The sequence below is a fragment of the Canis aureus genome, chromosome 12, assembly GCF_053574225.1.
Source record: "Canis aureus isolate CA01 chromosome 12, VMU_Caureus_v.1.0, whole genome shotgun sequence".
NCBI lineage: Eukaryota > Metazoa > Chordata > Mammalia > Carnivora > Canidae > Canis > Canis aureus.
Window position 1 is genome coordinate 28,544,387 of NC_135622.1, and position 14,811 is coordinate 28,559,197.

The window sequence follows — 14,811 nt, forward strand, 5'->3', positions numbered from 1 at the left end:
ACCACCTGGAGAAGATCTGGACGCCAGGAGGGACCGATCACGGTACACACTGCAGCAGAGACCGGAGCCTCCGGAGGGAGGTTGCAGCGCCCTGGAAAGCCCGCCCCGCGCTTTCTCCCCGCGGCTGCGCAGGCGCTAGGACCGAGGTACTACGGCCGCGCGCCTCCCGCGACGCCCCGCCCCTCCCCGCCCCGCCCCGCCCCCGCGCGAGGCAGGACGGGAAGGCTAAGATGGACGCGTTCATTTGAACATCTCGCCTGAGTGGCTTCTCCGCACGCCTGCCTGTCGTTCGCTGTCGCGCCAGCAGCCGCAGTCCATTCTTCCTCCGGAATAGAGGAGGGAGAGGGAATGAGAAGCTGCGGCGGCCGAGGCGTCCCCGTGACCGGCCCTGCCGCTGCCCTCGGGCCCCCTCGGCCCCGCGCCTCCGGGGAGCAGCCGGGGCTCGCCGCGCCTGACGCGTCCCGAGTCACACAGGTGCGGGCCGGGCCCGCAGCGGCCGGTGGTTCCCCGCGTGTCCCGTGATCCGCGCAGCGGCGCCGAGGTGGACCTCAGTGCGGTGACTACATGGCCGGGAGCCCGGGGGCAGGCCCTGAGCACGCGTTTGCGCCCGGTGGTCCCTGGCCTGCGGACCGGGCTTCCCGGGGGCGGGGGGGCAGCTCGCCTCGCCTCGCCTCGCCTCGCCTCGCCTCGCCGCGCCGCGCCGACTTCCTTCCTGAGCCGGACGCGGTGTCCCGTGGGGGCCTCAGCTTCTAAGTCGGCCCCCTGCTCCTCGGACAGGATTCTCCGAGGTCCGGGGGCTAGCTTGACGGTTTCACCTAACCCTAAGGAGGCTGAGGAAGCTCTGCCTTTTTGCGGAGACTCCACGCAAGATGCCTTTCCTGTGCACCTGGGTCTCTCTCTCTCTCTTTTTTTTTTTTTTTTTAAGATTTTATTTATTTATTTATTTATTTATGAGAGAGAGAGAGAGAGAAGCAGAGACACAGGCAGAAGGAGAAGCAGGCTCCATGCAGGGAGCCCAACACGGGACTCGATCCTGGGTCTCCACGATCAATGGGTCTCTTGAAGCAGTTTGGTGGTTACTTTGGGGCAGGGTCGTTTTTGTTTCTAGTAAACGATGCTGATAACTTGATTTATAGCCTATTTAATGTAATATAGTACTTTTATATGTAGCTTTTTAATGTTGCCTCTAATAAGTAAACACAAAAATTTGGGGCTCCTATGAAACTCTTTTTTTCAAAAAATATATTTATTTATTCATTCATGAGAGACACAGGCAGAGGGAGAAGCAGGCTCCATGCAGGGAGCCCGATGCGGGACTCGATCCCGGGTCTCCAGGATCACACCCCGGGCCTAAGGCAGCGCTAAACCGCTGAGCCACCCGGGCTGCCCTATGAAAGTCTTCAGTATGTTTTAATCGTACTGAAGAATATTGCGCTGTTAAAATAATCACATAATAATGTAATTTTCTCAAAGTTTTAATAGAATAACATTTCGAAATTGCACAACTGAAGTTGGATAAAGTCGCAAGTTTAATGCTGGCTCTCCTGTTGACTAGGAAATAGGAAGACCAGCAGAGTTTTGTTGTTTTCCTGTAAGTTTTATAAGGCACGTTATTAGTTATGTCCTAAATTCACCTGTTCTCAATTCTGAATTTTAGCAGGAGGAAATAAGTGCCACCATTTTGACATACAGTAATCTCAGGAATAATGTTAATTCACAGCAAAATAGCTTCGCGACTCTGGTTGCTGTATAGGAACTTGTGTAGGAACTACAGATGCTTAGAGAGTGCAGCAAGGAAAATGGATGCCAAAAAACCCTCACGTGAGAAATCACAGTCAAATTTAGTTAAACTCTTGTCTGTAGTGCTGATACCAAATGTTTGTTTTGATTTCCATGTTCGAGGATTGCAGTTTAAATGTGATGCCACAAAGCCTATTTCTAATGTAGGTATTGTCTCAGACACAGAACCGGCATCCACCTTATATATCACACGGCAGAGCATCAGAATTTTATTAGCTGTCGATTACTGTATATGGAAATATTTTGGAGATAAAGGAGCATTATTCCACCCATAGCTCATCTACTAATGAACTGTATCTTCATAGATTGTACTAATGTAAAGCTAGCAGTCTTTTTTTTTTTTTTTTTTTTAAAAGCTAGCAATCTTAAATTTACTGCCAGCATGACTATTCTGTGGCCAGGGTTATTCATGCATTGGTTCTGGTTTGACCAAAAATTTGGAATTGGTTGTAATTATATGTTTAAATGAATTGAAGTGTCAGAACTGCTGATGACATTTAATGGATTATTCGGTCTTTTGTGGACGGGTCAACTAAAAGCAGTACTCAACTACTGATGAATTAGAAGTAATATTTTTTTGTTTCATTCCAATATGCCATTGATCCTTTAGATATGCTTTTCATGGAATCTGGAATGCCCTTTGGTACTATGATTACTTGTATACCTACAATATGATAGAATTATTTGACACTCATCTAAGGATTAATGACTTCTGTAAACTTTTATGATATTTTTATTCTGGTTTTGACTTTAGAAGCTGACCAGAATGTCTTTGAATTCATGCAGAAATAATGTTGATATTTGGAACCCATGTCGAACTTCTATGAAGAAAGGGCAACGATGATTGCAGCCGGGGATTTGCAGGAATTTGTTCCTTTCGGTCGAGACCACTGCAAGCACCACCCTAATGCTTTGAACCTTCAGCTTCGCCAGCTGCAGCCAGCCTCTGAGTTATGGTCTTCTGATGGTGCTGCTGGCTTGGTGGGATCCCTTCAGGAGGTTACAATCCACGAGAAACAGAAGGTTCCATTAAGTTTCCCAGTACATTTTTTGAAACGTAGAGTGATGTGATCTGTTTATAATTTAAGGCTACTCAGATGCATCTGAGAAATGAATATGATGCAACTTGTAGAGTCAAGATTCTTATTTGGTAATTTCAATCAAGGAAGTAATAACATTGTATTATAGTGTCATAGTTATTTATTTTAGACACGTGTAACTCATAGTTATTTATTTTAGACATGTGTAACTCAAGAGTCCAGTTTGGTAGTATGATTATGGTCTATTTTAAATCTCCTTCTCTTCATTTAGTATGTAGAGTCCAGATTTCATGTTTTGGGGAGTAGGTGGTAGAGTTAGAAATAGTCCCCGCTGCAAAAGATCTGCATGTTTCTAGAGGAGAAAAAAAATTCTGCACAAGTAGGTAGAGTAGTAATTCTTAAATAGAGGAATGAGATGTAAATGTGTATCAGAAAATCAGTCTTCTTTCCTGCCTTATTCCTTTCTTGTATCCCTTTGGGTAACCAAAATCTCAGGGAAGAGAGGTTTATGTAGTTAGAAATCTAAACCTTTCTTGTTCTCATTCATTTAATGGGTAGGACAAGTGAAGGAAGGTGAATGTACATGCAGTTGTGAAATGGGGAAGTCTGCATTATTACCAGTAATTCCTGCATATACCTCACTACTCCTTTTCCATCACCCTCACATATACTTAATATACCCTTTTAGTGTCCCGAGTATGTTGGTTTCATTTTTGTATCTATAGATAAGTATAATTTTTGTTTATATTTTCGGCAGAATAATATAGTAACATAAGGCAGTTAATACAGAATTTTTGAGTAAATTCTCGTTCATGAAACCTGTAAGATTTATAATACACACCCACTGTCCGTTAATCAGTGGCACCAAACTTTCTGAGAGTTAGGTTTGGATTGAGTCTTACTCCATAGGCAGAGAGAGAGAGTAGGAGACTTGTATCTGGATGACTCTTTTACTTAATTAATAAATCTTGTTCCATACTATTGAAAAAGAGCGTGCTTTAACATGTCTTACATATGTTAATTTTTAAGGAAAGCTGGCAGTTAAGGAAAGGCGTCAGTGAAATTGGAGAAGAAGTGGATTATGATGAGGAACTCTATGTGGCTGGAAATATGGTGATCTGGAGCAAAGGAAGTAAAAGCCAGGCATTGGCTGTTTATAAAGCGTTTACAGTTGACAGTCCTGTTCAACAGGTGAGTTGGTTTGAATTTTAGCATCTCTGCCTCATGAGTAAATAAGTAAAATCTTTTTTTTTAAATTTTTATTTATTTATGATAGTCACACAGAGAGAGAGAGAGAGGCAGAGACACAGGCAGAGGGAGAAGCAGGCTCCATGCACCGGGAGCCCAATGTGGGACTCGATCCCGGGTTTCCAGGATCGCGCCCTGGGCCAAAGGCAGGCAGGCGCCAAACCGCTGCGCCACCCAGGGATCCCAAATAAGTAAAATCTTAAAAAAAAAGTTATTTTTTTCTTAGGATGACAGTTTTGTGGCTATATAGGAAAACATCTTTATTTGCATGATGAAGTGGCTAGGGGTAAAGTGTCATGATATGTAATTCAAATAGTGCCCCCTCAACCCCACATGTACATAAAATGCATGCACATAAACAGATTGGGAGATTATTAATAACTTAGATTTAGGTGAGACAGATATCAGTGTACTACTTCAACTTTTCTTACTGAGAATTTTCAGAAATGAAAAGTTGAGGGGAAAAAGGAATACATTTATAGTAGTTGAATTAATTGTTAGGCTGTTTACAGGAGATTTTGGAGGCTTTTTGGCTAATGTTAAATTTCTTATTGGGGAACACTGAAATCTTTGTATCTGGACACTGCTTATTATTATTTTTCCATTAACTTTCCTGATGAGAGTATACTCTTTTAACAATTTATTGGGAAAGATAAACTGAATTATTCCAAAACCTGAGGGCATGTGTGAAAGTGTTTCTGTTCAGAAATGTTAAAGTCACTGATCTCTCTTTTATTTTTTTTTTGGTAAGATTTTATTTATGTATTTGAGAAAGAGAAAGAGCGCAGGCACTTGTGCAAGCTGGGGGAGGGGCAAAGGGAGAGTGAGAGAGAATCTGAAGCAGACTCCATGCTCAGTATGGAGATCCACATGGGGCTCCGTCTCACGACTCTAACCCTAACCTGAGCTGAAATCAAGAGTTGGACGTTCACCCAATTGAGCCACCCAGGAACTCTGCCAGTGATCTTTTTTCTTTTTTAATTTTTATTTATTTATGATAGTCTGTATGCAGAGGGAGAGACACAGACAGAGGGAGAAGCAGGCTCCATGCACCGGGAGCCCGATGTGGGATTTGATCCCGGGTCTCCAGGATCGCGCCCTGGGCCAAAGGCAGGCGCCAAACCGCTGCGCCACCCAGGGATCCCGCCAGTGATCTTTTTGATGATAATTTTTCCATATATAATCCATATGGTTAGTGTAGACGTGAAAAATGGATTTGATGATGTCCAAATAATTCTTTGCTTTTGTGTTTCCATCTTAATTTCTCCCAAGAATGATTGCCTGTTTATTAGATTCCATAGATATGTGGTTAGACATTTTATCTATTTTCTCTTACCTTCTTTTAAGATTGCTTGTAAATAGGGGTGCCTGGGTGATTCGGTCAGTGAAGCATCTGACTTTCAATTTCTACTCAGGTTATGATCTCAGGGTCAACTTGGGAGTTGGGCTCTGCACTGGGTGTGGAGCCTGTTTAAGATTCCCTCCCTCCCTCTCTCTCTTAAAAAAAAAGGAAAGAAAAAATAGTTAAAGTGATAAGTTTTATGTTACATATATTTTACCACAATTTAGAGAAACAGAAATGCCACTAAATAATTTCAATAAGTAATTGTCAAGCATGCAGATTGAAGTCTAATAACTTTTCCTAGTTTTTATTTTATGAGAGGGGGGCCTTTAAGACAGGAAAATGTTAGCTTTTCTAAAGTTTTTTTTTCTAATGTGAGTCTAATACAGTCTGAGAATGATAAGATCATTAGGTAAGTCTGGAGATTATAAAATAGCTTGGTAGTTTTGAACACTTCTGATAACTCTTTAGCTTTCTAAAACTTATTTGCAAACATAGTTTGTCTCTCCTTACAATATTTATTAATTAGTCTAATTTTATTTTATCTTACTCTTTTTTGTTCCCATGGTATGATAAGGAGGTACGGGTATTACCTAGGTGTCATTGTTATTAGTCGGATGCCACTAGTGAATAGGTTATTATTTAGATAAAATTTTCTCAGGTAAATCTATTTTGTTTTGATTTTAGGCATTGTGGTGTGACTTCATTATATCACAGGATAAGTCTGAGAAGGCCTACAGTAAGTTTTTTTTTGAAATTTTATTTCATCTTACTCCAGATGTTTATCTCCTTGGATTTTGTTGTTGTTCAAAAGAAGTAGCCACTAATAATAGTGATTTAGCCTAAGCAGTTTTTTTATGGTACATTAAAGAATTTGTGCTGTTGGAAATTGCAGTTTGTGATTGTTGAAAAAAATTTTTTTTGAAAAAACAAACAAACAAAAAACCATAAATCTTGTTGTATCCTTTCTTTTCAGGTAGCAATGAAGTAGAAAAATGCATATGTATATTGCAAAGCTCATGTATTAACATGCATAGCGTAGAAGGAAAAGATTACATAGCTTCTTTACCTTTTCAGGTAAATCGAGTGTTTTACTGTTTTTGTGTTTAGTTGTATAATATTCTTGAATTAATTGGTTGCAGAAGTATTGCTATCCTTTTTTTTTTTGCTATCCTTATGCTTTGTAGTAATCAATAATGTCATTTTTATTCAGATAAAGTAACCAAATTTTAACAGTTTTACTTCTTACTGTTTTTCCATCCTTTGCATAAAAAATAAATTTTTTAATGAAGCGAATTATGGAATTTTTTTTTATAAAAAATAAAAAGAAATTGTAATATTAAAGCACAAGACCAAAATTAGTCTTTTTCCTGTTTCTCACCATCTTTTTTATACCTAGTGTTATATTAAAATTTTATCACATTGTCATTTTGGTACTGTTACTAGCCAGTGGCAGGAATTTCTGATTGAATTCTTTCTTAGGTTTGATTTTGTCTTGAACTTTAAAAAAATATAGTTAATGATCACATTGTTTTGTAAAGCTATTACATTGGAACAAAATCTAATGTTTTATAGTTTCCTAAGCACATATTATATAGAGTAATTTCTTTTACTTCTGTTTTTTCTTGTCCTTTACCTGATAGGTTGCAAATGTTTGGCCCACCAAATATGGATTATTGTTTGAACGAAGCAGTTCTACACATGAGGTACCTCCAGGTCCACCCAGGTATTCGTTTTACTCAGTTCAGTATATTATTTGGGCTTTTTTTGGTGTTGGTTTTGAGGTAAAATTACCTAAAAGTTCAGGATGATGGGGGCATCTGGGCAGCTTAGTGGTTGAGGGTCTGCCTTTGGCTCAGGTCGTGATCCCAGGGTCCTGGGATGGAGATCTGCAGTGGGCTCCCTGCGGGGAGCCTGCTATTCCCTCTGCTTATGTCTCTGCTGCTCTATGTCTCTCATGAATAAATAAAAATCTTAAAAAAAAAAGTTCAAGGTGATGATAATTTCCATGCTAACGGTGTAGTTAAATGCCATTTTCTCTTATCTCAATATTGTATACTTATGAGCTCTATTTCTGTTTTGGCATTTAATTATCTACTGCTTCCCTTCTCCCTTCCATAGTAAAATTAAACAAGCACATACTGAAGGATAAAAAAGACTCTGTTATTAAAGCTGTCATTGTTTCATTGTGTTATTATGGGCAAGTCATTACAGCTTTCTTAGCTTTAGTTTCCTTATCTGTTACAAAAGTACTATCATTAACTTCTTGGATTTATGCAAAGATTAAATGAGCTAATGCACATAATCTTTGATGTAGGACTTAGTACATATCAGGTGCACAATAAATGGTAGATGCTTATTGGTGGCATGTTTACCTTGTCTTCCTAATAAATTGTGAGCTTACTGAAGGGCAGTAACATACCAGTACCTGTCATAGTCTGCTGCAAGTAGTAGACACTGGTTTTAAAAATTTGCTTATAGATTTTAATCTTTCTGTGTTTAGGTAGAAGACCTATTTTTTTCTCCTTTTTAATCATTCCTTAAAAAAATGCAGCCTTTTTATTTACTTGAAGTTTTTCTTCCTTTTTTGGGGGTGGGACACTTTGTAAATGGAGGTAGGACACTAAATTTCTTTCTTAGCTGCCAAAGACACACTGCCACTAAGAGAGGTTTAAAAAAAGAAAAAAGAAGACTGCCTTATGCTTATTACTCCGTTGGTTCTGTAATGTGATGACTGCTGTTTGTAGAGATTTCCTGGGCTATATTGATTTCCTTGTGTGTGTGCATGCATGGAATTACCATGTACAAGAAGACCGATTTCCAGGAATGAAATAGAAGATACTGTAAAACGTTTAGAGGCTTGCTTTGTGAGATGGTAGGTTTCTAGTTGCTTGTATATTCTGGAGAAGATATTTCTTTGCAGGAAAAAAGTGCATAATTTGCATACAAATGGAATGATTCTGTGTTGGTGATCACTGATTATTTGTTTATTACTAGAGAACCTTTACCCACTATGTTCAGCATGCTGCATCCACTAGATGAAATAACCCCACTTGTTTGTAAATCTGGAAGTAAGTGTATTTTTATAAATTCTTTCATATACGTTCTTTTTTTTTTTGAGTTTAGGAGATGGGAGGAAATGAAGGAGCTTTTTGAAAATTGAGTTGTTTTTTTTTTTAATTGGCTTGTTTTATAGAAATAATGTAGTTTGAACATTTTTATTATGAAAATTTATATTAAAGCAAGAACTTAATACCAACTATTGAAACAGTATTAACTGTTTTAATAGTTATTCTTTTCTTAAAAATAGGGCCTATAATCAATCAGGAATATTGATAGATTTGCTAACCTATCTGTAGATGACTCTTGACTCTGTTCCTCAGTAATTCCTTAATAAGTAAATGAATAATACTTAGATGAACTAAAATTGTTTTTTGTTGTTGGAGAAAAAAAGTATAGGTTCATAGACTTCTGTTTAATCATTTTTGCTGTTCATAATAAACTAATTTGCTGAGATGCAGAACTTTTAGTATTTCCTGTGAGTATTTCTAGATGCTTATCTTAAAAAATTTAAATGTGGCCAAATATGATAGGTAATTATAAATAATGAGGACTTGGAAACTGAAAAAAATACTTCTATATATATATATTATTATTATTTTTTTTTACCGGTTTCACTTGTAGTACTTTATCCTAAGCACATATTCTGAAATTCCACTAAGATTTTAATCTTCTGTATCAGGGCTTGGCAAACTGCAGCCCATGGGCTAAATCCAGCCAACAGCTTGTTTTTGTAAGGCTTATGAGCTAAGAATGGTATTTATCTTTTTAAAGAGTTGTAGAAAAAAACATTATGCAACAGTCAGTATGTGGTTCACAAAGCTAAGCTATTTATTCTCTGGCCTTTTACAAAAACGTTTGTTGATAATTCTATATCATATTGGTAATGATTACAGACTATCTAATTACACACATTAGAGCCTGTGACTGAATGGTGTGAAACCATTATTGATCATGCTTTTGAATAATAATGATCTCAGGAATTACTTACTCATAATGTTAAGTAGAATATAAAACTGAATACAGTGTGATTCTAATTTTGTAAAAGCATAAAAAGTATGTATATGTGTAGGAAAAAAACACTACAAGGAATACTCCCTAATATAGTGGATATTTTGAGATGGTTGAATTACGAGTGATTTTTATTCATTTCTTTATAAAATACCTCTCATTTTATAAAATAATTATTGAAAATTAAAAAGTATTTTAACAGAGGGAAGCATTTAGGAAGCTGTCAAATAAGGTTATAGATAGAAATCATTTCAGGGTACTATAGAAGTAAAAGTTAAACTCACTAGGGAAAACTTATTTTGCATGTATGCTCAGTAAAAGGTGTACTGTTCAGCTGTGTTTGAATAGTTATTATAGAGGACAGATTTCATAGAGAAGAAAACAGTCAAGAGGTCAAACTTGGCAGAATAGTTGATTGCAGTTTACAGGTCAGCTGTTGGGTGGTCACGGACCTTCTGCCTGTGGCCGATGGGACATTGAGTGAGCATACATCTTTAACATGTAATTGCATGTGTGTGAGAATGAAACTGGTAATGTATTTTTATCTTATCTTTACGTATCTTGAGGAAGTTGATGCCCAAAGTAAATTTAAAAATTCAGGGTGATTCTATGTTAATGGATTTTGTGTCTTAATTGGCTGAATTTCTCTTTAGGAATTACAGGAAGTCACTTCATAAAGAACTGTTTTTACAAAGTTCATTGTTCAATACCTGATCATTTCTGTTTTATCTTTAAAGGTCTTTTTGGTTCATCAAGGGTGCAATATGTTGTAGATCATGCAATGAAAATTGTTTTTCTCAACACTGAGCCCTCCATTATAATGACCTATGACACTGTTCAAAGTTTGCATTCTGTGTGGGCTCTCCGGAGAGTCAAAACAGAGGTAAGGATAAAGGCAAGTCACATCTTAGTAGGAAAGGATAGCTAACACTGAAAACTTTCACATGTGTTTGGGAGAATCATTTGTGAAATGCATTGAGCTTTATAGGAAAAAGGAAATATTGTGTCTTTAATAACTGGCTTCTCCCCTGAATTCTCACCAGGAAATTACCCTTTTAATCTAATTATTGCCTTTTTTTCCCCCCTTCTCATCATTTTGACTTAAGGAAGAGAATGTTGTCTTAAAGTTCTCTGAACAGGGGGGAACCCCACAGAATGTGGCCAGTAGTAGCTCCCTCACAGCACACCTCAGAAGCCTCTCCAAAGGAGATTCTCCCGTGGCTTCACCTTTCCAGAATTACTCCTCCATTCACAGTCAGAGTCGCTCGACCTCCTCACCCAGTCTACACTCTCGTTCACCTTCTATTTCCAACATGGCAGCTCTAAGGTGGGAATTAAGTGTGGAAGTGTTTCCTTGTTTTAACAGGATCTCCCAAGAAAGAAATACCTTCTTTTCAAACTTTCTCTTATTGTTACGAAAGATTTATGATCTCTGTTGACAGCTCTTGGGTATTTTTTTTACAGAAAATAGTAATTATCCCAGTTGTGTTACTTTTACTAAGTAAAAGCTAGTTTTTTTTTTAAATGAGTCCTATTTAGAAGCTGGCTGTGCTTGCAGTAAGATTGGTTGCCTCATTACCACTAAATGGCAGCAGTTTGATGAATATCAATTGCAAAAATATTTTGCAATTCTTTCTTTCTTTCTCTTTCTTTCTTTCTTTCTTTCTTTCTTTCTTTCTTTCTCTTTTCTTTTCTTTTCTTTTCTTTTTCCTTCCTTCCTTCCTTCTTTCTTTCTTTCTTTTTTGTTTGCATTAGCTTTTTCATTTTTATTAGTGTATACCTGGTAATATGGGGACATAGTTTTGTTGGTATGTACGTATCTGGATATATAAGAATATAGTTTGGACCTTTTGGAATAATAAAAACAATTCATGTTCTGAGGCAGAAAATGAACTAATTTTCAGTTTTAAAAGTAAAGGATGAATTCTAACAACAATTTTAAATCTTTGGAACGTAATAAAGCACATTAGCGTGAACCATTTAAGTAGTTTTTCCCTTAAAAAAATATTTCTGACTGGGATTATGCCATGAATGCACTTGGTACCTAGAGTTTTAGAAATTGTGATTGCAAAGTATGTTCCATCAGTCTGCCTTGTTAATTGTGATGCCCTTTCTCTGTTTGTTTTGCAGTCGTGCTCATTCTCCTGCCTTAGGAGTGCACTCTTTTTCAGGGGTGCAGAGGTTCAACCTTTCAAGCCATAATCAGTCTCCAAAGAGACACAGTATTTCCCACTCTCCAAATAGCTCTAATGGCTCCTTCCTTGCACCAGAAACAGAGCCAATTGTTCCTGAACTTTGTATTGACCATTTATGGACAGAAACGATTACGAATATAAGGTTTGGGATATATATTTTTATATTCGAAGAAAAATGTGGGTAAAAGTCTTAGAAAATATTTAGTGTTTTACTTAAGGTTTCCTTTTAATCTTTTAATATAACTAATTATATAAAAACATAAATATTAAGGCTACCTTAGTTTCAATAGAGGATATTAATGATATTAAAGTGATTATAAAAGTATTCTCTTATCATTTCTTATTTCTTCCATAGTAGTAAAAATCTCTCAGATTTGAGGTGTTTGATGTTTTAGGGAGAAACAACTAATTTCTGTATATTAAGAAACTTGGGATTTTATAGTATTTTTAAAGTTTTATCTTTATGTTAGTTGAGTGTCAGCTGTTTTTGGGAAATGCAGCTCAGATCTCTGTTCTGTGTGGCCTTTCTATTATTTTCTCTTTGATCATTCATTAATTCAGCCAATTCCAGTGTGTGTGCTAGTGGCTGTGGGTTAATAGGTGTTCCTCTCCTGAAAAAGAGACAGCTGAAGGTTGGTGACACAGAGGCACTGCCTACTTTACTGATAGGGCCTTGGGAAGATGAATAGGTATTTGTTGGGGAATAAAGGGAAAAAGGACACAGTAGGCAGGGCGATCAGAAGTTCAGAAGTATGAGTATGTAATATGTGCAAATACTCTCTGCTTATCCTGGAAGGAAGGGCAAGGTTTGAGAAAGGGGAGGCTAGAGAAAGATTGCCCTTTAGGGCTGCTGTATATGATAAAGGCTGTTAAGAAGGTGCTTTATATGTATGGGTCATAAACTCAGAGGAAAGAGCAAAGCAATAAATGTGGGAGTTGTTGGCTTATAAGTGGTGATTTGGGCAAGAGAGGTAGATTGGAAGTCAAAGAGTGTGTAGATGTTGGTTTCCTGGAAGGCCTCTGGATGAGTTTGCATTTGGCAGAGGTTCCAGTAACGTAGCATTATATAGTAATCATGTGCACGTGTGATGTATAGGACTTTTCCTAAAGAGAGGGTTTTAACATTCATTAGATTCTCATAGGGGATCTGAGTCCTCCAAATAATTGATCTGGTGGTTGTGAGTCAGAAGAGTGCTAGAGACTAAAGTCTTGGAAACTTAAGATTTTGGGGGTAAAAAGGGAAAAAGAGACAAAGCTGGAGAGGTCAAGTGGGAGAAGCAGCAGAAGTGTCATGGAACACTGGAAAAGAGAGCCTTTCAAAAAGAAAGCTGCCAGTATTACCAGGTGCTGATGGGGGTGGCACTAAGTGATGAGCTCAGGGAGGTGGTATGTAGGTGGCAGTGAGTTCACTGGTGACCTTGGCCGGAGCACTTGGAGAGGGGCTGTGAAGTGGAATGGGGTGGAAGAAGTGAATGGGGAATGAGGAAGTGAACATTGACATACAGATTATTTTAAGGATTGCCTTTGAATTGGGATGAGGAAACAAATTAGAGGGAGTCTCAGGGTCAAGGGAGAATTTTCTTGCTGAATTACATTAGAGAAAATTAGTCTTTGAGACTAAATATCTTGGCATGTATCTCTAAAACATAAGAACATCTTACCACAAGGCCATTTTTATACCTAGCCAGTTAACAGTACTTTATATCATTTATTATTCAGTCCATCTTCATATTTTAAGATTTTTATCTTAATATGAGAGAGTAGGCTACAAGGACTATATCCAAAGTAGGGAAAGCATTGAAAATACAGGAGAGAGGAAATGACTGATAGAACTAGGAACCAGAAAGGAGCACAAGTGGAGAGATTAGCCTTGGGGAGAAAGATGAAAGGCAGTGATGGTTATTAGATACATAGAGAAGAGGTTGGGCTCAAGTCCAGTTTTCTCTGTGATGCAGAAGGCAAATGTATGTTGTTAGGGGATAGGTATAGTTGGAGGAAAGTAAAGCTGTGAATACAGTGTTGAAGTAGCTTCTCTGTTTTTGTTCCTCATAAATAAAAATTTCCTATATTTAAAAATCATTTGTCTTTAAATATTTCTTGCTAAATTGAATATATTGCAGATCCTTATTTTACAGAATTATGGTCTTCTGTACCAGATTTCCAGAAGGAAATCTTTGGAAATTAGAGATATGATTTCCAAAAAGAGGGATGAAGTAGAGCCTAATCTGAGAGAGAGAGGTTGGTTAGGTTAGGGTGGAGGTGACGTTATAAGAAATGTGATACCTTACACCCTTTAAGGGATAGGAATTCAGGTTTGCAGCTTTAGCAGTAGGTAACTTTAATTATATGGAATTAAAAAGATCATTGATAATGATTAAACTTATTATAATATATTCCCAGAAAAGCTGTGAAATGGACTCAGAATCAAAGAACTAGAAGGAATCTTAGAGATCAGGAAGTTCCAATCTTTTTTTTTTTTTTTTGTTTTTTGTTTTGTTTTTTTTTTTTTTTTTTAGGAAGTTCCAATCTTAGAAGTGTTGTGGGGTCTTCAGTGTTACTGCTTGGCCCAAGTAGTTTTAAGATTTCTTGCAAGATATTTTCATCAGTAGTTAACGATGGCAGATTTTGGAACCAATGTTGACAGATATTTTATTAATGTATCTACTACAGAGAGAAAAATTCACAGGCCTCAAAAGTGTTTATTACATCTGACCTATGTGGGCAGAAGTTTTTGTGCTTTTTAGTGGAGTCTGAACTCCAGTTACGGTAAGTGCGTGCATATACTTCCCCTGATTTTTTGTAAATAAACTTAGGGCTGCTTATTCTTTTTTTCTTTTTTTGACTTAAGTAGCTTTATTGAAGTAATTTACATACCAAAAAATTAACATGTTTTAAGTGTATAGTTAAATGATTTTAGTAAAATTACAGAGTTAATGCAGCCATCAGTACAATCTGGTTTTATAACTTTTCTATCCTAAAAGTTTGATTTACAGTCAGTCTCTCTTCTGATTTCCAGCCTCAGGTAGCCACTCTGTAGGTTTTCTGCATAGTATATTTGCCTTTTCTGGTGGTTTTATGGAATCATACAAAATGTAGTTTTTTTGTGGCTAGTTTC

The 14,811-nt window shown here is 37.5% G+C and overlaps 1 protein-coding gene across 3 annotated transcripts in view; it reads left to right on the forward strand.

Annotated features, from left to right (window-relative positions):
- Nucleotides 1–220: 220 nt before the first annotated feature.
- Nucleotides 221–14,811, forward strand: part of ANAPC1 (anaphase promoting complex subunit 1) — a 111,419-nt gene continuing 96,828 nt past the window's right edge. For 2 of the 3 annotated variants that reach the window (XM_077843311.1, XM_077843312.1), the window contains exons 1-11: nt 221–474; nt 2,587–2,823; nt 3,870–4,031; nt 6,118–6,169; nt 6,407–6,507; nt 7,074–7,156; nt 8,428–8,501; nt 10,239–10,384; nt 10,608–10,828; nt 11,632–11,838; nt 14,367–14,462. In XM_077843311.1, coding sequence (XP_077699437.1) covers nt 2,611–2,823; nt 3,870–4,031; nt 6,118–6,169; nt 6,407–6,507; nt 7,074–7,156; nt 8,428–8,501; nt 10,239–10,384; nt 10,608–10,828; nt 11,632–11,838; nt 14,367–14,462 — 1,355 coding nt within the window. In that variant the 5' untranslated portion in view covers nt 221–474; nt 2,587–2,610. Of the gene's footprint in view, nt 475–2,586; nt 2,824–3,869; nt 4,032–6,117; nt 6,170–6,406; nt 6,508–7,073; nt 7,157–8,427; nt 8,502–10,238; nt 10,385–10,607; nt 10,829–11,631; nt 11,839–14,366; nt 14,463–14,811 lie in introns of those variants that run through there. The other variant, XM_077843313.1, reaches the window with a different exon arrangement.